Here is a 26,647-nt window from a genome sequence, read left to right as displayed (position 1 = left end):
TCTTTCTCACTTTTTTGAAGTCATGGTCTCCTAGAGAATCTGATGACAGTTCTAGACCATATCCAGGGAAATGAAATAGGAACATACACATTCCTATCCAGGACTATATCCAGGAACATACACATTCAATTTTAAGTACCTCCCAAAGCTCATCCATGAAATCCCAAGAGTTCTACAGACACAGGCTTAAAACTCATAATGATTTTCTTGAGAATATAAATAAAGTGAATCCAAGAATAAAACATTCTCTCCAAATCTTCTAACTCCCTACAGTCTTCTAGTTTTTGTTACTATAATTGAAATAGCAGTAATTTGCAAAGTGTTCATGATCTGGACAATTGATCATTTTAACTACTTTCCTGTCTACTCAATTCTTTCCTCTTTAAAAAAAGGTAATGTGTTTCTTAAAGCTATAAGAAATATAGCTTTAAGAAATATAGCAATATTAATAATAGAGGCTATATAAATTTTCATAGGAGTAATTCAAGCTGAATTACTGATTTACAATATCTTTGGGAGATATGAAATGGAAATTCTATTCATGTGTAAATACTATGCATGTTGCTATAGTCTAAGTGTTTGTGTCTCCTCAAAATTCATGCATTGAAATCCTGGCCCCCAAGGTGATGGTATTAGGAGGTGGGTCCTTTTGGAAGATGATTAGGTCATGAGGGTGGAGTCCTCATGAATGAAATTAATGCCTTTATAGAATAGGCCCAAGGGAGCCCATTCACTTTTTCCACCATGTGAGGACAGAGCAAGAAGGCACCTCCCAGACACCAAATCTGCCAGCATCTTGATCTTGGATTTCCAAGCCTCCAGAACTGTGAGAGATGAATATCTGTTGTTTAAAAGCTACCCACTTTCTGATGTTTTGTTATAGCAGCCGGAATGAACTAAGACATGTACTGACTATAGAAACACATATATAAGTAGGCATACTTAAGCACTTCCCACATTGCATTTACTTACTCCTTTTCCATTATGTTATTCTTGTGCTTTATATTCTCTGAATCATTGGAAAGAGTACTATTTATATATTTCTTGGAGATATCACATATTATTGAGGATGTGGTCATATCTTCTCTTGGGCTTTCTGAGGTTTCTTGAATTTTTCTCTCTGTTGTCTGGATTATGCCATGAATCTCTTTCCTGTTGCCATTTATATTCTCAACAGTCATGTGTTGTATTTGTTTATCATCTTCATTTTCTGCATTATCTGGAAACATTGTATTCTGTGACTCTTCTTGCCCCAGTACACATCCTTTTAGTGATGTATTGTTTTCTTTTTCCACTAATGCTGAACTCATCTGTGTTTTATTTTTTTCTAACTGGACCTGGTTTGTGTAATGACTGTCCTCTCCATTTGTGGGAGAAACAGTAACTGTTTCTATGACATTTAGTTCCCCTCTTGCAGCAATGTCTGCTGCTTTGGTATCTTGAATGGAGGACATTGTCTGCTGTGGAGTACATTCATCATGCATGCCGCATAAATTACACATCTCCTTTTCTTCTTTCTTTAGAAGTGCAGCAGTGCTCCCCAAATGTTCAGCTATTTTTATGAGGCAGTCCATGAAAGTAACGATTTCTACACACACATACATAGACACACAAAGAATAAATACAAAACTAAACCAAATTATGTTTCTGCACTGCCATCTAATGAAACATGGCAAGATAATTTTAGAAACCTACAAAGACCTTTACTGGGCATTTAAGCCAATCTCATGAAGGAGAAGTAATTGTACAACTGTCACTCTTTTAACAATTGTAGGATTTACAACAAACCACTTTTAACATGGTAGCAAAGAGTAAATCTAATCCCTCTTGCTTATAAAGATACTTTGAATATTTAAAGACAAATGTCATAACCTCTCGCTCCCCCAATAAGAACTGAAGTCAACATCTCCCTCAATTGTTTTTCATTTGCTATGATTTTGAGAACTGTTCTTTTACCACTGGATGTACAATAGTTTATCAATGATCCATTTAAAATGCTGGGCTGAAAATTAGGTGAACACTCCAGATGTGGCTTGGTTGGCAGAAACACCATACCTCCATTATTTCTGCCAATGTAGATGCTATGTTTTGGAGCCCAGTTACTGCTATAAGAATTAGATTAGGTTCATAGTATTCCTCCTGATGAATTTGTGATCACTGGAAATTTTCAAATTAGTCCTTCAGAGAATAGCTCTGACCATACCAATTCTCTGATTGGAACGTGAAGTGACTTTTCAAAGCCTGCTAACTCAGGTAAACCTTCTTCATTCTGGAGTAAACTCTCAGTATGGTCAAATCTGATATAATCTCTCACTCCATCATCATTCTTCCCACGCTCCTATGTGTTCATCCTGCTTCTCTTCACTACTGAGGTCACCTGATGACTTCTTGCAGGCTTAGTGCCTCTCTAGTCTTTAGAATTCAGTTCTAAATTAAAGGAATATGTAATTTAAGGCCCCATAACTTAGTGTTTTTAAAATTATCACCAAATCATCCCTTCGCCAAGTCCTTGTTTTTTTCTGAATATATATTTGTGTTGTTATGTTGCCAAGGACCGTGTTCCATTCCCTCCAGAGATTAAAGGTCTGATTTTGGGCTGCAGCTGATGGCTTCTCAGTCATGCTGCCTTCGGAAAGATTTCCCTGATGCCCACTATTTGCCCTTTAGACTGAATTTCTTAATATTGTCTACCCTGGATTTCATCATAGATGGAACCTGCCCACTTATCTTGATACTGTATTATTTAGAGTTGAATTTCATGATGCCACCTATATGCTTATCTGGAGTAACTGTTGTTATCTAGGATTATATTCATCAGATTCCACATTATTCCTGCCTTACTATACTTTTCCACATCCATAACTGGACCTATTCCCAAGAATCCCTCTCCAACCTCAGTGTGTGGGGATCCAATTCCCTATCCCAACCCACTCCAGTCTTCCCAGTAATTTTGCAATTAATAAGTCTAAGCTCAAATGACCCTAGAGATAGAATATTATCTAAATATTAAATATTAAATATTAAAAATAATAATAAAAAATAAAAATAAAAAAACTACTAGCTCTGCCTCAAACGAGGCCTGTATTTTCCTGTCTCTTACGTCTTGGATCCTACAAAAACTCTCTATTTCCTGCTGCATAAGTCCAATTCATTCTTTAAACTTCAGCTTAAATACTACATTTTTCTAGCAAACTTCTCAATTCTCCACCCTACAGATGGGATTCAAACTGCTTCTGAAGTCCAAAAGCACTTCATTCATGTGTTTCTAATGGGACTGGCCCCAGTGTCCCTGGCATTATTGTGCATTTGTCTCGACTTATTTCCCGTATGAAATTGTTAGTCTCTTGTGGACAGAAACTCCATCTTAGCCTTGTTGGTATGCTCATAGTCCCTCTCAGATCTTGCCCTAATAAATATTTCTTAGAGAAAGAGTAAGTTATAAAAAAATACTTGCCTTTTCTCCAGACACATTGATTCTCCTTGTCAAGCAGCACATGCAGCTGCTGGCAGGTGGAATGCAGGGTGCCTGCGGTGTGCTCCAGCAGCTGGTAAAGGGCCCTGCTGAGCTCCTGACCCAGAAAGACCACAGTGGCCATCCAAGTGGCCCCACCAGCCCCCTCACAAAGGTCATCACCCAGGAGTACCTGCTTTAGCATCTGGTTTTGTCTCCAAATCTGCTTCAATATTTGGCCCAGTTTACCTGAGCCCATGTATTCCGTATCCATTTTATGGTCCAAAAGTGGTATTTTCTCTCCTGCCAGTAAAGCCTAAAGGTTTTGCAAATTCAAACTTGGTGATGGTTATGTCTCCTAAACTCTAGGAGATGATCCAAGTCAGCTAGCCAAGCACCTTCTTACAACATAGTGGTTTATTCAGTTTGGTGTTGACCAGTGAAAAGTTACTAGGTGACCAAAGAAGGGACGTTACTGTACTGTGGGTGCTACTGTGTACAGAATACATTAATCACTGGGGTAGAGCTAACTCACACGATCCAACTCTCTATGTGAGTTTTACAAAATCAATATACTGTGGAAGTCCCAAATACTTTTCAAGTTTTCAGGCAACAAAATATGGATTCCAGGTGGGATAAGAAGTTTATTAATCAAAGGTAAACTGTTAGAACAATATTGCTGGCAGGATTCCTGTAAACTTAAAAATATTTATGAATAAAATAATATGATGTCTGATTTGCTTCTAAATAAGCATAGGGGTTGGTAGAGGTATAAAATTTGCTGTAAGAATTAATAAATGTTGAAGCTGGATATGGTTCCACATGGGGTCTTGACAAGTCACTCTAATTAATGTGTATATGTATAATATTTTTATAACCAAGAGTTTAAAAAGATTCCTCTACTGGAGCAGAGCCTATTACCATTGGTTAGGTAAGTATAATTAGCATCTTCTTATATGGTAAATCTGCAGAGACTGAGATAAGAACTTGGCCTCTAATAATTTCCCTCTAATTGGATAAAATGCCCTTTCACTGAAAGAAAGCAAACCTGAAGAGTAGCTTTCTCTAAACTAGCAAGGAGTCTTTACCATGTGTAATTAAAATTCAGATAAAACAAGCTCTCCCCACTGCTGCCTGTCTGCCTGCCAGCACATCATATATGGGGCTATGCAATATAGCACTTGGGGGCATTTGGAGGAAACCAGAACAGTCTGCCTCCCTCTCTCCAATCCCACTGCTCAAGGAAGGGAGAACACACACCCATGCCAAAGGGAGAGGGCAGTGAGTACATTCCAGAGAGGCTCATGTTCCCTCAGGGGTACTGGAACAAAATGAAAGCTTTTCAAAGGGAAGCCAGAGTGCTTCCCTCCCACAGGCAACACATTATCTCATCTTAAGCCCTGGAGTTCTAAGAGCTACACTCAGGGCACCTGGAAGACAAGATGGGAAAAACAAGCCCAGAGAAAAAATAATGAAGAATGACTGCCACTGCACTAAAGACTGTCAAAGCCTCTGAAGGAAAAGGAAAGGAGCCGTATTGAGTGACTGGTGGCTGCGGAGTGGAGAGGGGCTCCTTCGCTATTATGTGTCTTGTTTTTCAGTTAACTTCTGTTCACTGAAAAGGGGACCTTTTTTGCAACATGAGTTCCTGTCACTTCATGGATTGGATCATATAAATCTTCTCAAACTAAAGACTCACTCATTCAATTTTATTTTCTTCCTCTTACTCCTTAAATAGAGGTCATTCTCAATAATAATGTATACATGGTTTTAATTCAATGCCAATTTTGAAAACTCCTATAGCATTTACTGTGGGACAGGAACTAAGTGCTGGAGATCAGCCCTTTTTAGGACTTCAAGAGACAGGTGCATGAACAGATTATTAAAATAAAACTTAGACTGTATTGAGAGCTAGAGGAGAAGTATAAAGAAAAAGTATCATAAAAGCTTTGAGGAGTTAAAAAAAATTCTGCTTAGAGGCCTGGAAAATGTTTGAATTAGAAACTAAAGGATAAGCAGGCTATAGAGTAAAAGAAAAAAATATTCCAGCATAGGAAATAATATGATCAAAGTCATGGCATCATGAGATTACATAGTAGGATCAAAAATGTAAAAATATGGCTTTGGAGGAAGGTTCAGTTAATGAGTCAAGAAAAGTAGCAAATGAAGAGTTCAATAATTGTGGAGAGTGAGGAGAAGAAATTAGAATTTTGGTTTACAGATAAGAGAGAAATTGAATAGATTTAAATCAGGCTGCAATGTGATGAAATCTGTGCTGCAGAGATGCAGCTGTATTAGACAGCAGAGATATAAGAGTTAGAAGGCTTGAAGGTCTGTACTAAAACAGCAACAGAGCAAATGAAAGAAGGGGATGGCATGAGAGGGGATTTGAAGTATAGTGGATAGAACTTACTAAACTTACCAAACCATCAGATTATAGGGAGAGGACTAGAAAGCACTGAAAATGCATCCATTTAGTTATTTGAGAAATAAATATACTAAGAACTATGCTTAGTATTAGAATATGACCAAAATATTTAATTTAGGTGATTACATAGACTATGAAACTATTAAGGAATTTAAGAGGGACATTGGGCTTGATGGATAGAAAATTTGTTTAATTTTAGATTTGTTGAGTTTGAGGTAACTCAGAAAAATTCCTTAGAATGTGTTTGAAGTTTAAAAATTAGAATAATATTGGCATATTTGAATGTCATCAATAAATAAGTGGTAAATGAATCCCTGGAAGTAGAAGAGATTAATGGAGAATTTACCAGGCATATTTTAAGTATTGAATAAAACTGATCATGAAATGCTGCTTGATCACTTCAGCAATCTACATTTATTTCTAGGTATGTGGGAAAATCCTTTCTCAGGGAGAAAAAACAAACCCAGACATTCTCTTCGTTTCATTCACATTTGCTATCCTCAAGTTTAAACTTGTTCTCTGTTTGGCTTCTTAGGAACATATAATATTTGCAAAGTGAGACCTACCACAGGCCACGCTGCATTTACTTGTTAAAACATGCATCGGCATGTTCCTTCACCTTGTTTTCCATTAATTGATGTCACTAACCACAGAAAGAACAGAAATTTGCAGTCAAGACACCTACAGAAGTGCACTGCAGAAATTCATCTGAATGATTATGACTCCTTTTACTTTCTTACTGAGAATTCAGTGCTTCCATTGAAGTTAGTTTGCAGTCTTGAATTCATACCATTATATGGTCAAAAGACAATAGTTTTTCTTAACATTAAAAGTATCCAAGTGGATTAGAAATAAAATTCAAATAGTAGGATAGTTCCTGTTTACTATCTAAAGAAATAAAAATATGCAATAGGGCTATCAATGACAGGCTATTAATTCCAAAGGAAGTGAAGACAATAAAGTTTTAAAGCGTAATGAAGAGTGCTATTTTTCATGGCATTTATAGTGGGTAGTGGTGGGTAGGTCAGATGTAAGCAAAAGAGTTATGCATGCCTGAAGAATCATGAGTCAATGTTATTAGTTCTATAATGTGATTTTATTTTCATTGAATTTCTGTAGTTGCCTACATCAGAGACTTTGGTACTTACAGTCCAGAATAATTATTCCCCTTTTGAACATTCATATTGAATGTCTGGTCACCTTTTGTCTGTTTAAGATAAACTCATGCATTTGGATGATGGGTGGATGGAGAAGGAAAATAAATTGTTTTCTTTTTGTTGTGTTTTTGTTTTCTTTAGTAACTTTTGTACTAGTAAAATATAAATTATACATTCAAATTTTTAACGTACTTATCAATTTTAAAATGTTTTCAAAGACCAAGTGGTAAAAATCAAAGCTACTAACAGTTCTGATTAAGCAAAGTAGATTAGATATATATTCCATATCTGATTTCTAGCGAGATGCCCTGAAAAGGATAAAACAATATACAAATCCCAAAAGATAAAGAAAATGGGTGATAATAGACAAAAGATGTCAATGAACTCCTGGAAGACTAAAAGTAGATGGGCAAGTAGTGAATAACCAAACAGAGCTGAAACCTAAGCACCCAGACAGTGGAAAATAGGTGAGTTCTTGTCACAGAATCTCAGCAGTTCCTGGAATTAGAGACAGTTAGGACCTCTGAAAGTAAAGGTAAACTTAGGGCTGTAAACAGGTGTTTTTGTTGAAACTCTGTTTGGAGAGCAGGTAGATTCCTAGATTCCTCTCTTCTGCCCCAAAGAGCCAGGCAACAATCTCTCTCCCACCCATCAGAAGCTAGAGACTTCCTCTATGAATAAATGGGGGCAGCAAAGCTCAGCAGAGTAGAGAACTGGAGGGGGTGCTATGCTGACAATGAGGTTAAGTGAAATTCTACAACGTTAAATTATGAGATCCCGCTCTATTCTTCTGCTCAACTCCAAGAACACAGGCTGGGAAGCATAACCTCCCAGGCAGAAAACGCAAAGTTTCCTCCACGGAGTAACTGAACACTCCATGAGAAAAACCTACTGACAGTGAAACTTTCAGTGTCCCTCGCCCTATTTCCAACCCCAAAAGCCTGCTCTGCCCCCGCCAGATCATCCACAGTAAAGCTTCACATCATATAAAGATTCCAAACTAGGTTCTTCATGCCTCACTTTAAGTGGAATAACAACCAAGGAGGTCGGGCATTTGAAAAAGCCTCTAATATAAAGCTAGAGACTAAAGTAAACAAACACAACTAAAGAACTTGGTGGGGGGGGGGGGGGGGGCGGACACAGAACTTCCCTGTGTTTACAGGAAAGAGAAAATATCAAATGAATCTATAATTAGCATGTTCAGAGTACTAGGATAAGAAAAAATAATGCACTCACAAGTCAAGAAAATATTTTCTTTAAAAGGGGAGCATTACGGCAATGAGAAAAGACTCACAAAAATTAAATTATGATAATAGAATTTTCTTAATATGGGAAAGAAAAAGCGGTTGAGTAAATTCCCCAAAACATCAAACAAAAAGACAAAGAGATGGACAATAGGGGTAAAATGGAGGTTAAGAAAATTAAAGGTTAAATCCAAGTGGTCCCACTAATATGAGTTCTGGAAAGAGAAAACAGAATGAATGAAATTATCAAGGAAATAATATGGAAATATTTCTCAGAATTAAAGTACATGATATTCTAGGCAGAAAGAGCCCAGAACAGTATATGCAAAAAATAATCATAACTAGTCATATCAAATTCACACCAAGGATCAACATTCCAGTAGCCTCAAAAGAGGGAAAAAACTGTCACATTTAAATCAAAAGGCATTGAACTTCTCTACAGCAACACTAAGACCTAGCAAATAATAAGTTGTGATTTCAATATTCTGAGGGAAATCTCTTTCCAATTCAGGATTCTTTTTCCGCCAAAGCATCATTCAGGTGTGCAGAAAAAGAAAGGGCATTTTTGGGTATGCAAATGTTAAACTATTTATCTCTCATGTACCCATTTTTGGGAAGCCACTCACATGAACTCTATCACAAGCAACAGAATGACACAAGAAAAACGCAGACATAGGAGTCAGGAACTGGAAAATCCAGCAAAAGAGAGAGAGCTAAATCAAATGCTTTAAATGATGTCCCAGAGCGACAGCAATGCTGTGGTCCTAGAAAGCCCCCATTCCAGACTGCAGTAGTCACCTGAATGCTTCAGAAGTCTGTCTGCAAGCAGAAAAAATTGAACTGACAAATTAGCTGATGTTTTAAACATTTTAAGAGAAATTTTACAATTCTATTAGAGAACTGAGGAAAAGAATTGTTGATAATTTAGCAACAAAAACAAGACAATTATTAAAACTAGCAAAAACTAAATTGTAAAGAAAAGGATATATAATTATAGTGTATCACATAGTTCTGTTATGAATAATATTGACATAGCCATAATAATAAAGATGTCCGTAATTACTTTAAAATAAAAACTGTGATATATGCGTATTATTAGGATGGGCATAGGAGGCATGTACATAGAGAATGTATATAGCAGCGTGGATACAAGAGAGCAAAAAGTCTTATTTCTAGAGCAGGAAGTCAAATATTTAAAAATAAATCAAACATTTAAAAACAAAGAAAAACTATTAGGAATCTGGAGGTAAGTGCCAGAAGAAACTTCTAGAAAGTTTAATGTGATTGCCTCTGGGAAAAGACATGGGAAGGAACTAGGCAACTGCTGACTTCCAGGAGCTAGTCTGGCACCACCAGCAAAGCCCTGGGGTTGCTATCAGCTGTCCTGGTACTCACAGCTAGGTGTTAGCATTCTGTTGAACATTAAAAAAAATAAAAATAAATAAAAAATAAAAATCACATGACGTCATCTACTATGATGGATCAAAACAAATTGAAGATCACTCTACAATCATGTCTGAACACATGAGCATTGTTTAAGCCACAAAATACAAAACATTCCTCTCTCTCAGCTAATACGAATGAGGACTGCTTCTTAACAATTGCATCTTTAGCATTACTCTAGTCCGCCCTCTCTAAAGATAAGACTTATTGAGATAGCCAATCACAGATCATAACCACTTTTAGACAGCATCCAATTCAGAGCGGGAAACTTTCGTCGGGTCACCCAACCAAAGCCCAAATCCTGTTATAAGTCCCTTTTAACATCCTTTACCTGAGACACCCCTGGATTCTCTGTGGTGTGAGTTTTTCCTCACTGAAATGGGTAATGAGTCCTGCTTGTTCAATTACAGGTGTGCTGCTGATGGCATTATGCTGGAGGACAATGAGAGACACTCAGGCACTTGGGGAGGGAGAAGGGCAAGCTGCAATGATCTGTTGCTTTTCTTTCAAGTTGTTGTCATACTATATGATTTTTTAAAACTATGTGTGTTATGTTACTTTGATATAAACTGAATTCGCATGTTAAAAATGAAATAAGCCAAATGTTGCATTCCCTAGGGATCCTTCGATGGTGATATTAAGGTTGACACAACGCATTACTTCAAGTGGGTTACTTCAGATCAGCTAACATACACTCTGTTGAGTTTGTAAGAAGTAATTCACTATTTGAAAATGCTTGGAATTTGGTGGCACATGCATGCTCAAGAATGAACTCAAATTTAAAGCAATCAAATGAACTGGGCATGAATTTCAAACAGAGGTAGAGTAACTACCACCTGGTAATGGCTTAATATCAAATATTTCATCTGGATCACAGAGCTCTAGATACAGCAGAAGGTCAACAAATGTTTGATGATTAAGACAATGTTGAAATGTAATAAACAATTCACACATTCTTTTAAGAAAATCATGTCATTCTCCCACCTAGAAAATAATTAATAAAATTCCTTAATATCACAAAATATGTGGTCAGGTTCATATTTCCAATTGACTCTCAAAAGCCACAATTATTTTTATACAATTTTTAAGAAGTAGGTTCCAAATAAGGTCCTCAAAGGTAACTAACTCTCTTTTAATAATTCTCATATGAATTATGACAACTGAAAAATGTATTAAAAACATTATATGCCAACAATGGAGAAATTTAATTACAGGCTAGAAAATTATCTTTCATTTTTGTCATTTTTATGTGGATGAGGAACAGAGGTAAAGGAATTAATTTGAAAGAAGTCACCAAAATTGAAAAGTCAGTAGACATATTTGCAGAGATATTTTCATTCCTTTGTGTTTAAGTAAATTCTTTACTATTCCATTAAAGTAGTTATTGATTTTGAGATGTTTTGTTTTACATAGAAGTTTAGTATTGAAAGTTCTTATTGGCAAGTTCTGCATTCACTATGTAAATAAAATGGTTTGGTGTGAAGAACTGAACTAGAACTGAAAAGTAATTATGAGTATTCAATTATTTGGTTAACAAAAGCTCCTTCTTAACACCATTAATGGCCTCTGAAATTAACATCAGTGTTTTGGATTATAGCTTTGCAACATGTCTCCGTGAGTCATTGTTGTGTTTGTAAAGATTATGACTCTTTATACAGTCATGGGCCTATGACATGAAACTAGTGAAATAAATGTTCATGAAATCAATGAAATAAAAACTAGTTTTATCTTCTGTCAAAATCTTCTGAGACAGATGTTAAAATGAGGGTGTGCCAGATGCATTGCTACAGTATACTTTATGGTATCACGGTATTTGGAATGTGTTTCTGTGCCATCTTCATTGCTGGACTTCCACCAAGATGTGACTAGTGATTTAAGAAGTAGTTCTGAAAAAGACAAAGAAGAAACACATGAATGAAAAAGAGTTTTTAAAAAAGGAGACAAAGAAAAGGTCTCATATGTTCTGACACTAACATATTCCTCCCAAATCACTTCCAGGTTCTCTGTTTTACTTCTGGACAATCATAACAAAATTCATCAATTAAATATGACTGTCCTATTTTAGATCTTACCTCCTTAAAAAGTCCTTTCTACCTGCACTCCACGACATCTCTTAGAGATGTCGTACACTCATCCCTTTGAATGTTGAATTGTCAGCAGAAATATCCCTTGCACTGTAAAAATAAATTTGCAAGAATCAAATTCTTTAGCATAAACTCAACACTCAACATCAAGAAAACTCTATCTTGAAGTAGGGAAATGATACAAAAGTTTCACATATATATATGTGAGAAACAAAGACTCTTGAAGGCTCATTGTGTACAACGTCATCCTTCTAGTAATGATGAACACTATGGGCTCCTGAGGTATTCTCAGCTCATGCACATTTAGCTGGAAGAGCTCCAATATTTCTAAAAAGCAACAAATCAGGCATTCTTTTGCATCATTTTCCTACTTCAAGATAGAGTTTTCTTGATGTTGAGTGTTGAGTTTATGCTGAAGAATTTGATTCTTGCAAATTTATTTTTACAGTGTGAGGGATATATATATATATATATAAAATAATGGACAATATTAAGCTCTTTAGAAGTATAACTATTTCCCCTCTTAGACTGTTGTTATCTCGACACATTTGACCTTATGCTATCAATTATCTTACATTATTTATATCCACTATAGGTATTAACCATGTCCAATATCAGAAGAGAAAATGTTATCAGTCTTCTTTTTTATTTTACTTCCCCGCATCATTGTTCTTATCACCAGGTTCAGGGACATTCTAGAACCTCAGTGAGTGGCAATGAGTGGGAGGAACAGCCATGGCTGGACCTAGGCTAGCATGTTTATTATGAAATCATCACTGGCATCTCCTTTCTGGCCATGTTTCCCATCCACCTACCCCTTTCATTGTACCTTCCAAGTTACTCTTTATCTCTTGCTGCCTTGCATCATCTGTCAAAAAATCACCTGAATAAACCCACTTTCATTAGAGTCTCGGCAGGTGTCGAGTCTCCTCATCAGCATTATTTGATTATTATTATTATTATTATTTTTGAACAGAGTCTCACTGTGTCGCCCAGGTTGGAGAGCAGTGGCATAGTCTTGGCCCACTGCAACCCCTACTTCTGGGGTTCAAGCGATTCTCATGCCTCAGCCACCAGAGTATCTGGGACTACAGGCATGCACCACCACACATGGCTAATTTTGTAATTTTAGTAGAACAGAGGTTTTGCCATGTTGGCCAGGCCGGTCTCAAACTCCTGGGCTCAAATTATCCATCCACCTCGGCATCCCAAAATGCCGAGAGCCACCATGTCAGGCCCTATTTGAATTTTTAAAGAGTGAGTCTGTAATAATAAAATCTGAAGCTTCTATGGGATGTCTTTCCAGGTGCATCTCAGCCTATGTGTTAGGTTTGTATGTGAAATGATATCATTAGGAGCATTTGTTTTCAGCACTGTCAGAATAACATAACTACTAACTGTTTCATTTCTTAATTCAGAATTAGCTGTAACACTCCAAGGAAGTTGCATTTGATTTTTAAAAATTTAACTCCTTGTGATAAAAATGAGAGCAAGGGTGAATTAATTTCTATCCTAGTGGAGAAGTCATTTTTGTTAGGACAGAGGCTATCCAAGATTGTGCTACTGTTTAAAGATGTTATTGCAGTTACTGGCAGACCCAGATAACAGCTCTGATGTAATCCCAGATTCCCATATTGAATTAAATCTGATTTGGGTTATTTAGGTCACATATTGAAGAAATGCCCTTTCCGTGTCATTTCTCTGTAAATAGTGGGTGTCCTTTGGTTTTCTCTATAATATACATTTATTTTTGGAGCTCATTAAACAGGTTAGGCAATTTAAATAGGTCTAGTCAGTAGACAGGAGTTAAAGCTGAGGATAGAGAAACTCTCTGTGGTATTATCTAACACACAAGATGAGGGTTGTTCTTAATTCTTGGCTCCTACCTACAAAAGCACTGAAAGAGCCATTTGAAAATAAGGTCTTAAAATTAGATCCATACTTGAAATGGAAAAAAAAAAAAAAAAAGACTTATCGCCTTTTATATTTGCATTTCTTAGGAATATTAATTTTGTTTTAAAAGCAAAAGCTTTAATACATAGTGGATGTTATAAGAGCCGTTTTGTCCAGGTGGTGGTGAGAGTAAGAAAATTTGATCTTAAATAGTATAGTACAATTTGTTTTCCCCATCTCTCGTCTCATAACTGCTTTTGCTGCAAAAACGTGGTTGCAATCGCTTCTTAATCTTAAGTCAATCTGCATTTTTGAAAGTCTAAAATAAACTGAGTGCTTAGGACTTAACGATCTCATTATACTTCAGTAATGGTGCCATATGAATTCATGTGATTATACAGGATAGTACAATAAAGTAAGAACCTCTGATGGGAAGTGGCTTTCTTGTGTCTTGAAGGAGTTAATTCCTCAGTGTCTCAATTATGTCCTAAGAAGGACTGAAGGTACTAGGAAACATATGCCAGAATGTTCAGTACTGGAGGACTTCTCTTATTTCAAAGGTACAAGAGTAATAATATACTCACTCATGGAAGAAACTGTTGCCTCTGTTTGGGCTCTTTTAAAAACCACAATTTCATTCATTAAATTTTCAAAATGTTAAAGATAGCTTAGAATAGTAAAAAGGAGTAATTTCTAAAAAACTGATGATTACTAATTCAATATCTGGAAGTACAAGGAGCCCTCGGATCATATTTTATGAAACAAGATGTAAGATTTTAAGATATGCATTGTCAACATATTCAAAATAATTTTATTAAAAATCTCTAGTTTTTTTTTTTAAAAAAAACAGACTTTCAAATATTTTACTGTATGTCACTTGGTCTCATTTCAGCAATAAGATCTAAACTTAATACCTGGAGAATAATCTCAACATTCAAAGATAGCATGAGACATGCCATAAATTAAACAACAACAACAACAACAACAAAAAGAAAATATCTTCAGTATGTTTTTTGAGAAGCGGTAATTCACACGAGGACTATTTATGAGTAAATTAGGTTGTTATGATGACTTTTTAATGAAAGTTAGAATTCTTGTTCTGGTCCAGAGAGATAGCCATGTGTTCGAATGACCTTGAAGACTGTTTTTTTGAGCCATTACGTAATCCAGCAGCTGTGGCAATGCCCTTTTCTGAGATACACAAACAAAGAAGCAAACTGGAATAGACAAGTGAATTCTTGAGAAAGTTTGCACATCGCCATGTGTGTAGAGCATCAGCCTCCATACAACATTAACTGTTTCCAAATGATAGTGGTGATGCCCAACCTGCAGTTTAGCTGTGAGATTTGGGTCAGTAATTGATGTCACAGCCCATCTAGGGATGACTTTAATCAACATCACCTGTGAGCCATGAATAGCACAAACAGCAAGTCAAGATCATCAACAGTAATCCACTACAGGCAAACCAAATGTATTACCAAATCTCTGCTGGCTAAAAATGAGCAGTTATTCTCTGTATAACTACATATTACAGAGAATAAAAGCCCTAAAGTGAGTCATTTGTCCATCAGGCAATATATAGTGTTTATTGTATACTAAGCACTGTTCTAACCTTGTAAGTGGCTTAAATAGTTTTTCTCTCTGTGGATCTTAAAAATCTAGCTGGAGTGACTAAACTTGCATTTGATAAAGATCAAAGAAAACTAAAAATGTACATTCAAAAGAAGAAATGAGCAATGTATTAAACAAGTTGTTTAAAGAATGCATGAAATAGACAAGAAAGCAATGGAAACACAACAAATAGATGTCAAATATTAAAAACTCGAGATGTCCTCAAATGCAACTTCAAACTGTTGCATAGACCTCGATTTGTGGAAAGAACGGGGGAATCACAGTTGAACTAATAGTGCAGCAGTCAGGAGAACTTCACAGTGAAACCAGCCCCAGGGATGTAGCCACAGCCTCGAAGCTGTTTGTCTCCGTCAGCTGGTTACACCAAGCACATCCTGTTTCCATGGGGACAAGAACTGGGAAGCAGCCATATCTTGAACTTAAAAGAAAGAAAGAAGGATCTTCTGGGTTATGTACCAACTCATTATTAATGATGAGACATTCTTTTGCTCAGTCCTTGAATTTCTCATGCTGGTGGATTTAGTTTAATTTGGTTGACTCAGAGAAGACTTTGTGGATGTGAATTTGAATGAAAACGCAAGGTATTTTTTTTAGTATTATTATTTTTTCTGGCCTACAATGTGTAAGACATGAAAGAAATAATTTTACTCCCGCCTGCTCTTTCTCTAGATGTTCCTGGGATTTTTACCTCTGCGTATATTACTTGCTAAAGCAAGTTTTCCCCTATGTTTACTCTCAAATGATTTTTTTGGATAGAAAAAGGAGAAAACAATGGAAGTATATATTTTCAGATAATTACTTCTAGCCCCTTTCAGCCAAATCTTGAGATTTGAAGTTTGGATCCTTTACAAGTCTTCAGAAAAGTGTTTTATGCTATGGCTGATTGCATTAACTACACAAGATACAGTTTCCTTTAAAGTTTTGAAAGATACATCTTTTGGACAGCCTCAATATTAAGGTAAAATATAGCTTATAGCACTTCATAAGGTCAGGCTCAAAGGACTTCTCATAAGTAGACAATTCTATTTCAACACTTTTGAAGAAAACAATGGCAACCACCGTAAACGGCTAAACAAAACATCAGAAATAGAATTAATATCAGTGGCATCTAAGAATACATACAGAGTTACACACACATTCTGTCATAAATTCCATGTGTTATAGAGAAATAAAATTCATCCATTTTGGTGAATGTTAATAATTTCCACTTTCGACACTCAGCTGATCAAGATAACATAAAAGCTTGCTTATTTAACGAATGTTCACTAAGCATCTATTATGTGCTTTCACTTTTGTGTGCCTACTCTTCTAGGCACTGAGAAGAAAAGTTTCATTTCTCAGGCAGCTGAAATTAAAGTATGTATCTTATATCCTGTTTGTGTAGGTCAGCCTACATGATACAGCTAGCTAGCTAACTATGTTAGTTGGACTTAAATAAACACATTTCTATTGCTATGTAATCTGCCCATATCATATAATTTTGTTTGGATATCAAATTAATGCTACAGGTAAGTAAATACTCAACCTGTTGCAGCATGCAAGGACTATCTGATATTTCACAACAAAGTTAATGCCAAGGTCCTTCAGATAGTATTGCTCTATCATGACTGCTAGAATAAAGTAATTAGTAACAGTTATGCTTGAAACAAAGCAAATTGCTGTATTTCTGAATAGTTACTGAGTCTATTCTGTTGTTGTCAAGCTTAGAATCTTTTTTTTGCACAGTATATACCAAAACAGTATGTTTTTAAGCTGGTTATATAATAGTTTCACAGAGCTACTATAATGACTAAGAAATCGTAGATGCTTTTGTTTCATTTTTTTTTTTTTCCCCAAAATGAATTAGCTCTTTTGACTGGTTAAGGATCCATTTTCATGACATCAGACCACTGAATGGAATTTTGAGTTCTTAGAACTTCAAAAGCTTCATTATCTGATGTAACATTCAAATCTAATTTGAAAGGAAATGCTTCATACAGTCCACGTCCTCAGAATGCCTTTGTAAAGAGAAAAGAGTTAAGAAACTTCCTCTTGCATAGTCACCTCTTATTGTCATTCTTGAATGTGTTCTCCTATGATAATTAGATGTTTAAATGTTGAAATAGAGTAAGAGTAAAATTAGAAGAAATCATACAATTCCACAGCTGGAAATGATTCCTTAGGTCTTCCTAGTCCAACTTTCATATTTTATGAATGGAGATACCGAGGGAAGAGTTAGCTGGCTCTCATGATACTACAGAGCCAGATCTGTAACCAATCAGCTTCGTGTTCCAGTGCTATTACCTGACACAGGTTAAACAAAAAGATTATTTCCTTTAAATAAAAAGCTATGAGATGTAAATTCACATGCTTGCTTGAATTGAAACTATTCAATTTTTCACAACTCCCTTCAGTATTCTTTCTTCTTTTGTTCTTTTTTTAGAGATGAGGGTCTTGCTTTGTTGCCCAGGCTGGAGTGCAGTGACATAGTCATAGTTCACTGCTGCCTCAAATTCCTAGGCTCAAGTGATCTACCCACCTCAGCCTCTTAAAACTCTGAGATTACATTCTTAAGCCACGGCACCTGGTCTGTTTATTTCTAAAACTTCTTCAGTGATTTGTAATCATGGTTTGGGCATAGTAAACATTGATATATATGTACATATATAATTTATTTAAAATTTTATAGCCTACTTATTTCCATCCCCTCTAAAAAATCCAACTATTTAAGCTTACCTAAAATAAACTCACAAACAATATGAGTACTACTAATAAAGTTTTAAAAATAAAAAATTTTACAGGGAAAAGAGAAAAAGTATTACTAGGAAAGAGGAAACATCATTCTTAAGCACTGAACTTCACACTGAGTTTTCTGGCCATCAAGGCAATGGCAGAATAAAGTCTTAGTCCCATTTTTATATGAAAAGAGGTATAAAACATTTCTGCCAGGGAGAGAAAAGGGGAGGTAGCTGAGAAAGACTTGGTTTGACCTCGGTTGAAGAAGAAAAAGAGGGAAGGAAGAAATGAAGGAAAGGGAAGGAAGGAAGGAAACAAGGAAACAAGGAAGGAAGGAAGCAAGGAAGGAAGGAAGGAAGGAAGGAAGGAAGGAAGGAAGGAAGGAAGGAAGGGAGGAAGGAAGGAAGGAAAGAAAGAAATTTGAATGGAAGCATTTTAGATGGGCCCTGCCGTTTTAAGGAATGATCACCCTAGCCATCAGGTATGGAATTACAGATGATTTTAGCATCTAGATCTTTACGTAAAGGATATTAATATAATGAGCAAGGTCTCCAAAGGAGGCTTTGAAAAAGTATCAAAATGTCTTCCTGGTTCTTATATTGAATCCAGTGAAAGCATTTGAACATTAAACTGTCCTCCTGGGAAATAATTTTCTTTTAGGCAATAGGGTACTAACTTAGCATATTCTTGATCATCTCAATGGAAGCTGAAATAGAAGATAAAGCAATGGAAGAAATGAAGATTAGCTTATCCTTTATATATTGTATATATCCTTATTCATATATTAGATCAACTATGCTTTGGGCCAGAATAAGTGTCAATCCAATCAATGTTGCATTATATACAGTGAGGTGAAGTGTATCTTCACCTACTCGGATTTCCTGGAACTTGGAAAAGGTTGCAATATTTTCTTGGATACTCTTTCAGAGATAACTTCACTCTAGACAAAAGATGAGTGGAAGTGAGCGAGAACATAGGCATGGAACAGGAAAATTTCCATGGATGTTCATCTGTGTGGTCTCAGGACAACTGGATTTTCTCATTCTAAATACAGAACTTTCCAAACATAGCCTGGCTTCTGTTAGGGAAGGCAGGGTATGTGAACTATGAGTGTAAACTCTATATAAAGAAACTCTTATTTTGAAACTCTATGTAGCGAAAAAAAGGTCTAGAATTAGCACCCAGGCAGTTTTGTTGGTCTAATCAAATTACAGATGTCAATTTTTCTAAATTAATTATTTGTTTATTAACTTTCCGTTTTTTCCCTCTTTGGTGCTAGATCTTATTTTCTTAGTATGCTAATATTTTTTCTTTCACAGTTGTGTTTATCCATGTCATCCAAGTAGGAGATAGCAGTACCAGATTAAACGTGTAAGAAATGTATTATGGGAATGGCAAGGGAGAGAAAAGGGGAGGGAGCTGGGAAAGGCTTGGTCTGACCTTGGTTGAAGAATAAAAAGAGGAAAGGAAGGAATAAAGGAAAGAAGGAAGGAAGCAAGGAAGGAATTAATTTGGGTGGAATCATTTTAGATGGGCCCTGCAGTTTCAAGCAAATATCAATATAGCCATCTGGGAGGTCTCAAGCCAAAAATCTCTACTCTCAAAGGACTTCTGGGTTTCCCAGCAACAAACCTGCCTTGGCGTCACTGCCACACCCAGACATTGGCCCAGAGCCAAGAAGTAACTGTGGTCCTAAAGCAACTGAGGCAATGAGTTTCAGAGCTTAGCAGCTAGAGCCATTGATTAGTTACACTCTCAGCAGTCAGGGGTCCAAGATGCACATTCTCATGGCAGCCACAGCAATATAGATATTATTGCTCTAATGCACCTTGAGCAAGTTAATCATATTACTTCCCCCTTTTGTCTATTTGTTTAATATATAATAATTAAAATCATTTTTTGAATATTCACTAGGTGACAGTGTTAAAAGCTTTTCACACATTATGTCATTTCATCTTCTCAAATACCCTGTTATGATTCCCATTTTACAGATTACTTAGTTCATTTTCTTACACAAACAGGCTATGATACACTATTATATTACCTTGGTAAAACTAAGAACTACATTTCCCAGAATCCCCTCACCTATATAGTCCCTTCCCAATATAGGGTTAGCGAACAGAAAAGCTTGCGAAAGATTTGAAAATTGGAAGTGATGCAGCAGACAATAGTCTGTGAAAGCTGTTTTGCAGTCTGAGGAGGTAATGGATAGATTGGTGGTGCTCAGTAGGTTCCAGTGTGCCTTCATTCTCTGCTCTGCTGCTAGGTCATCCTCCAGCCTACTGGCCCTAAAGATCAATGCTGGCCTCAAGACATACTTCCAGACATTTGGCTGTGGACCCCTAGAGTTGTAGAGTTGGTCTCTGCAGGGAGCACTTCCTATGGGCTCCCCTTTGTGGCTCAAATTTAGCAACTGAATATACTCAGCTTCTCAGATTAGCTCCTTGCTAATTTCTTTTCCGATCCTTTAACTCCTCCTCCCCCCACAACTTCTAGTTCCTTCCACCATTGTATAAAGTCTAATTCCTATAATGAGTCCTTTTTCCTAGAACACACAGGGACTTTCCTCCTCTGCCTGAACCTTGACTGATATAGCACCAGTGCAATAAACATCTGTTGAAGGAATAGACAATTTACGCCTAGCCCAGGGACTGAGATCTATGCAGTTTGGACTCAGAGACCAACATCCTCTATTTTGAATTAAAGCAAGCAGAATTCATTTGTTTCAAATACCAAATGCGTGAATGAAATTTGACCAGCAGTTATCGAAATTAAAATAACTCACTTGTAATGTGAAGTACCTCATTTGTAATTTCTCAATGTAATAATTCATCCTACTGTTTCACAATGTGTGATATGTAGAGCCAAAATTTTGTTAAAAAATTAAAAGAGCATGAGCACCTACAAATGTACCTGGTTGAGACTTGTGATTTTTGCATCCTAGAAAGCAGAGGATAGAAACAGGGATTATCAGTCAAGCTGCTAATATTAAATAATGTCTACTGTGTCTAAAATTGCCTGTAAAATGTATCTTCAAGATGCTCAATTAAGTTATTCAATATTATTATGTAATTTAAGAGATCCCACCCTACCCCTGCTCTACTTCAACCAGATCTGTATCCGTTTCATCTATTTTATTTTCATTTCCTCTGAAGATTTTGTTTGAACAAAGAAGTCTTTTTTCTTTTCCTTTTTTTTGAGACAGAGTCTTACTCTGTCACCCGGTTGGAGTGCAATGGCGTGATCTCAGCTCACTGCAAGTTCCGCCTCTTGGGTTCAAGCGATTCTCCCACATCAGCCTCCCAAATAGCTGGAATTACAGGTGCCTACTACCACTCCTGGCTAATTTTTGTATTTTTTTTTTTAGAAGAGACAGGGTTTCACCATGTTGGCCAGGCTGGTCTTGAACTCCTGACCTCAGACGATCCACCTGCCTTGGCCTCCCAAAGTGCTAGGATTACAGGTATGAGACACTGGGCCCGGCTGAACAAAGGAGTCTTCCAATATAAAAATACTTTCAAAACCACTAGAATTGATTCTCCAGATGTACTCAGATTTATCTATGTCCAAAAATGAAAATATCTAAGTTTCAAGCTGAGACCATTACTACAAATATAAAATATACTCATGTAACCCATAACGCTTAGGATTCTGTATAAAAATTTCTATATTAAAATTCTGTCTAAAAATCCAAATTTTTATAACATTTAGAAAAGTATAAATTTTCTATTTATTTGTTGAAGAGTATCATTGTGTTTACATGATCTCCTAAGAAATATAAACCTACACTTTTTTGAAATTGTATTGGTGGGTCCAGTGAAGTTGTTAGTTACATTCGGTGCTTCTTGAAGGCTCCGGAATTCAGGAGAATGTTCATCAGTTAAAAATATCATAAATCAGAACTTCTGGATTTTACGAAACGAGAAAATTAAGAAACACTGACTTTCGGAGATTCTAAGACATTGTACTTTGTATTAATCAGCATTAGTGAGTAAATGAAAGTTACTAACATAAGAAGTAAATGAAAATTACGTACAAAGGGATTTAAAAGCTCCCTAGTACTAAACAAGAGAGATGTAGTTATTTACAGTGCTCTTCCCAAAGTGAATGCATGGAAAAATATTTGACAAGGTAAAACAATAAAAGAGAGATGAAAATACAGAAAATGAAATTAGAACTCGATATAAGTGGAAGCCATATTAAGGGGCTCTTTTTAATTGACTAATTTTTCTAAAGTGGTAAATTCCTTATAAGTTAGTGTTTATTAGTTAAAGTAAGCAAAATGTGGGAAAACATTAGTCTTCAACATTGAGACATTTGCTTTTAGTGTTACAATATTTGCAATAATTTTTTTTGTTGTCCTGTAGTTACTTTTGTACATATATCTTCAAAAGAAAATGACTTTTCATAGAAATGTCTATAGAATGTTTTTGATGTATTCTGTCTTCATGGACTTTGGAATGGGTTGCTGTTATGTTGATTTTTCTCTCACATGTAGTCCAAGTTAATCTTATAGATAATCTCATAGATAGCTCGATGGTTTTCACATGTGCGTTCATATGTTTAGTTAGAATAACTATTCTTTATTGCCTACAATGTGACTGTTTTAAGTTAATTAGTGAATAATGTATTATTTATATTGTTTTTCTTACTTATGATTCATTTAATCCATTAATCCATTGATTGTCAGTGGTGATCATGACTACTCCCTGACCCTTGCAGACATGTATTATTCATGGACTCATCTGCATGGGCTCAGTGTAGATCTTTTAGGTTTTAACACAATTCACATTTTTAATTTTTTTTTTTTTTTTGCATTTTATTTTTTCTCTTTCCAACGCAACAATTTTTTAAATTTAATTTAAGTTAATTTTGAGTTCCGGGATACATGTACAGGATGTGCAGGTTTGGTACATAGGTAAACATGGGCCATGGTGGTTTGCTGCACCTATCAAAGCATCACCTAGGTATTAAGTCCCCCATGCATTAGCTATTTACCCTGATGATCTCCCTCCCCCTGGTCCCCCACAGGCACCAGTAACCACAATCTACATCTTAATAGCACCACAGCAATATAGGGGGTATTTGTTATCTCTAGATGGAACAGCAACTAGTTTCCAACGACTTTATATTACTTTTGAAGAAGTTGGATGCACTTTCCATCATGATCACAGAAAAATCAACACTCTCCTATTCTTGTCAAAAACTAATCTTGTATTGACCCAAGCTCCATGCCATCCCAGGCAAAAGGTCTTGCTATTCAATTTATAGCAGTAAGGATTGCCTAGTATTAAATACTTTAAAGCTAAATCAAAATATTTGATAGAACATTCATGTTTAGCCTAGAAGTGGATGATTCTATGACAAAAACTGCTAGTTAGGACTCTGTATATATAAAAAAATATATCCCCAAATAGCTATCCTCCTTTTATTCTGTTAGTAATAGAAACCTGGAATTTAATAGAACATATGAATGCCCAGATAAGGATTTCATTTTTCTGCCTCCTTTGAAGTTGGATGTAGCCATTTGATTAAGGTCTAGTCTATAGCATATGGGTAAATGTAATGAACAACTTCTAGTTCTGGTCTATAAAAGTGTATACTGTGTCCTTTCTTCTTTGCTTCCCAGCAACTGAAAAGTGGATGTAATGGTAAGAACTAGAGTAGACATATTTGGCCATAGGATGTATGCTGCATGTTGATAGGCTTGGTGGTTGGCTGGCAAGTCGGCTGGTTTAGAGGCTTTCTGGCAGATAGGCCGAAAGGCTGGCTTGGAGGCAGGCTGAGAGGATAGCTGACTGGCCGAGAGCCTGTCTGGATGGCTGGCAGATCCAGAGGCTGGCTGAGAAAACGGATGTTAGGCTGGCGGAGCGGCAGGCTGGGTGGCTATGTTGTCGGGCTGCTGAAACAAAGTACTATAGACTGGGTGGCTTAAATGACAGAAATTTATCTCTCACAGTTCTGGAGGCTGGAAGCCTAGAATCAGGATGCCAGCATGGTTGGGTATTGGTGAGGACTCTCTTCCTGCCTGCAGACTGCTGATTTCACCTATATCCTCACATGGAAGAAAGAGGGCCCAATAGTTCTCTGGGGTCTGTTTTATAGGGCACTAATCTCATTCATGAGGGCTCTACTGTCATGACCTAATCACTTTCCTAATATAATATTGGGTATAAGGACTCCAACTTTGAATTGTGAGGAACACAGTCAGTCCCTAAGAGATAGAAAGAGCTGGATCTAGTCCTAGACTACTTACATGAACTAAGAGAGCAAAAAACCTCTATCTTATTTAGGTGACTGTTGCATTGTCCTATCTTGCCACATCCAAACAAGTTTGTTAACTTATAAAACCCATATACATAAAAATCCTATACTGGACTATTAAATAGAGTGGTTAATTCTGGCCTAACTACTTACTCCACTTTTGAATTTGAGCCAAATTATTTAAAGTCTCTTAGCCTCAGGTTGCTATAACTTCTATAAAATGTGGGTTGCAGCTGGGCACAGTATCTCACACCTGTAATCCCAACACTAGGAAGGCCTAGGTGGGTGGATAGCTTGAGCTCAGGAGTTTGAGACTAATCTGGACAACATGGAGAAATCCTGTCTTTTCAAAAAAAATACAAAAAAATTAGCTGGGTGTGGTGGTTCATGCCTGTAGTCAGTCCCAGCTACTTGAGAGGCTGAGGCAAGAGAATTGCTTGAGCTCAGAAGACAGAAGTTGCAATGAACTGAGATCATAACACTGCACTTCAGCTTGGGCAACAGGGTGAGACCCTATCTCAAAAAAAAAAAAAAAAAAAAAGAATTAAGAAAAAGCTGAATTTCAGGCATAATAAACAAAATAAATTTTTAGAAATGAAGAAAATGTGGGGTTGTTAAGAGGGTTAAGATAGTTAATTCGCTTAAGTGCATGCCTCTATACTTGACACAAACTAAGCCTTCCCAAATAGGAGGTGATATTATTAAAGCAGTATTTAACCCGTCCAGTTATACAGATGTATTTTTGGCAAATAACTATCTCAAAAGTTTCTTTGGAAGTTACGTTTTTCAAGACTGTGTGTCCTGAGGATACTTACAGTGATACCTTTTAGGACTTTTATTGACATTTGTTACCATCCACTAACAAATTTTCTAGGTTAAATTTTTCCATAAGATAGAGCTTTATGATTTTAACTACTATTTGGCTATGAGTACCTTGCATTCAGAATTTTTTAAGTAAATATTTTAGATTTATCCTTAGGGACTTCCTCATTTCATTTCTATGAAGAGTTGGACTGACCTACAGAGGTCCATATCCTAGGGGCTCTATAACTCTCAAATGAGCTTGTTAGCCCTACTTCTAGCCTGAAGTCTATGGACCTTGAACAGACATATAGAATATCTGCCTGCTGGTAACATTTTAAAGATCGTTTACTTTAAATTCATGCCTACCAGAAAATTCTCAATAGCTTCGCTGCAAGAAGTAATATTCAATAATCATCTGTGCATGCTACCTATTGGCTATGAGATTCTCTAATTACACTGGACCATTTTTTTTTTCAAAATGTGGTTCAGTAAATTAAATGCATTGTACAAAAAGATGGTTTCCTGATCATGTACATTTAGGAAATGCTAAATTAAACAAGATTAAACAGCTTTCTTTCAAGCAGGAATCCCTTGAAGACTTTAATATGGTAAAGGTAAGCCATAGATCTCCAGGAGAGAGTATTGATTGAAGGATTTTCTAGGATTACATGATCAAGTAGTTCTTGTTTTTATAAAGCACTACATATACCTAATATAAAACCATAGTTTGGAAATGCTTAATATAAAACATTAAGTTTGATTGGCTTAAGGAAGGTCATTGGAAAGCCTCATGGGTTTCTGCTGACATAACTGTCCCAACAGATTAACCATTAGTTAAATGTTTTCTTGGATCTATTTTTTGCTCCTTAACCCCCCTTAGACACTATGCATTAAAATAATCACTATTGCAAGGGCCTGTCCTCAGTCCCAGTTCTGGCTTTTGTCTTCATTGAACCTTGCAACTGAGGTCCCTGTAGGCCTAATAGCCAAGAACCTTAATTTTTTTGAGGCTTTGACATGCTGTCTTGCCTAGCAAGCAAATCCATTTACTTTGAATTCTCCATGATATTACTGTGATATTATTCCATGAATTCTCCATGATATTATTGTGGCTTGCGGATGACCTGCCTGGTAATGTTATTGACTGAACCCATTTTTTTCTCATGAGCTGTTATGAGTCATAAAATTATTTTCAATGCTCAATGATGCCACAAGGAACCTAATTGGAAATTAGAATTTAGAATGCATAGGTAGACTCTGAGAAATCATAACTAAATTACAAATTCGTCAGAAGAAATTCAAATCAGTAATTATTGGCTATATTATTGATACATGAGAAGATATGTGAGGGAGTGGATGGAATACTTTGAAAACTTGTCTCTTGTTGTTGTTTCACAGTGTTTAATAAGAAAATTATCATCGTGTGAAGGCCTATACCCAGGACACACCTCACTCAGTGAAAGATTTCTATCAATAACACAGATGAAAGCTGCTGTTGAAGTCTGTTATCTGGGCTAACTTTTGGCTATGGA

The 26,647-nt window shown here is 36.3% G+C and overlaps 2 protein-coding genes across 3 annotated transcripts in view; both read right to left on the bottom strand.

Moving 5' to 3' along the window:
• DTHD1 (death domain containing 1) overlaps nucleotides 1–3,725 on the bottom strand; it is a 67,156-nt gene extending 63,431 nt beyond the window's left edge. The window contains exons 1-2 of one of the 2 annotated variants that reach the window (XM_010365832.2): nucleotides 3,455–3,725; nucleotides 973–1,588 (exon numbers count right to left, since the gene is read on the bottom strand). In XM_010365832.2, coding sequence (XP_010364134.2) covers nucleotides 973–1,588; nucleotides 3,455–3,725 — 887 coding nt within the window. The remainder of the gene's footprint in view (nucleotides 1–972; nucleotides 1,589–3,454) is intronic. The other variant, XM_030920520.1, reaches the window with a different exon arrangement.
• Nucleotides 3,726–10,976: 7,251 nt separating this feature from the next.
• Nucleotides 10,977–26,647, bottom strand: part of LOC115892703 (translation initiation factor IF-2-like) — a 29,999-nt gene continuing 14,328 nt past the window's right edge. Inside the window, exon 5 of the mRNA XM_030914330.1 lies at nucleotides 10,977–11,609. Coding sequence (XP_030770190.1) covers nucleotides 11,589–11,609 — 21 coding nt within the window. The 3' untranslated portion in view covers nucleotides 10,977–11,588. The remainder of the gene's footprint in view (nucleotides 11,610–26,647) is intronic.

This window comes from Rhinopithecus roxellana, chromosome 2 (genome assembly GCF_007565055.1).
Source record: "Rhinopithecus roxellana isolate Shanxi Qingling chromosome 2, ASM756505v1, whole genome shotgun sequence".
Taxonomy (NCBI): domain Eukaryota; kingdom Metazoa; phylum Chordata; class Mammalia; order Primates; family Cercopithecidae; genus Rhinopithecus; species Rhinopithecus roxellana.
Note: the sequence above shows the minus strand (reverse complement) of the source record. Positions and strands in the feature narration are given on the sequence as shown.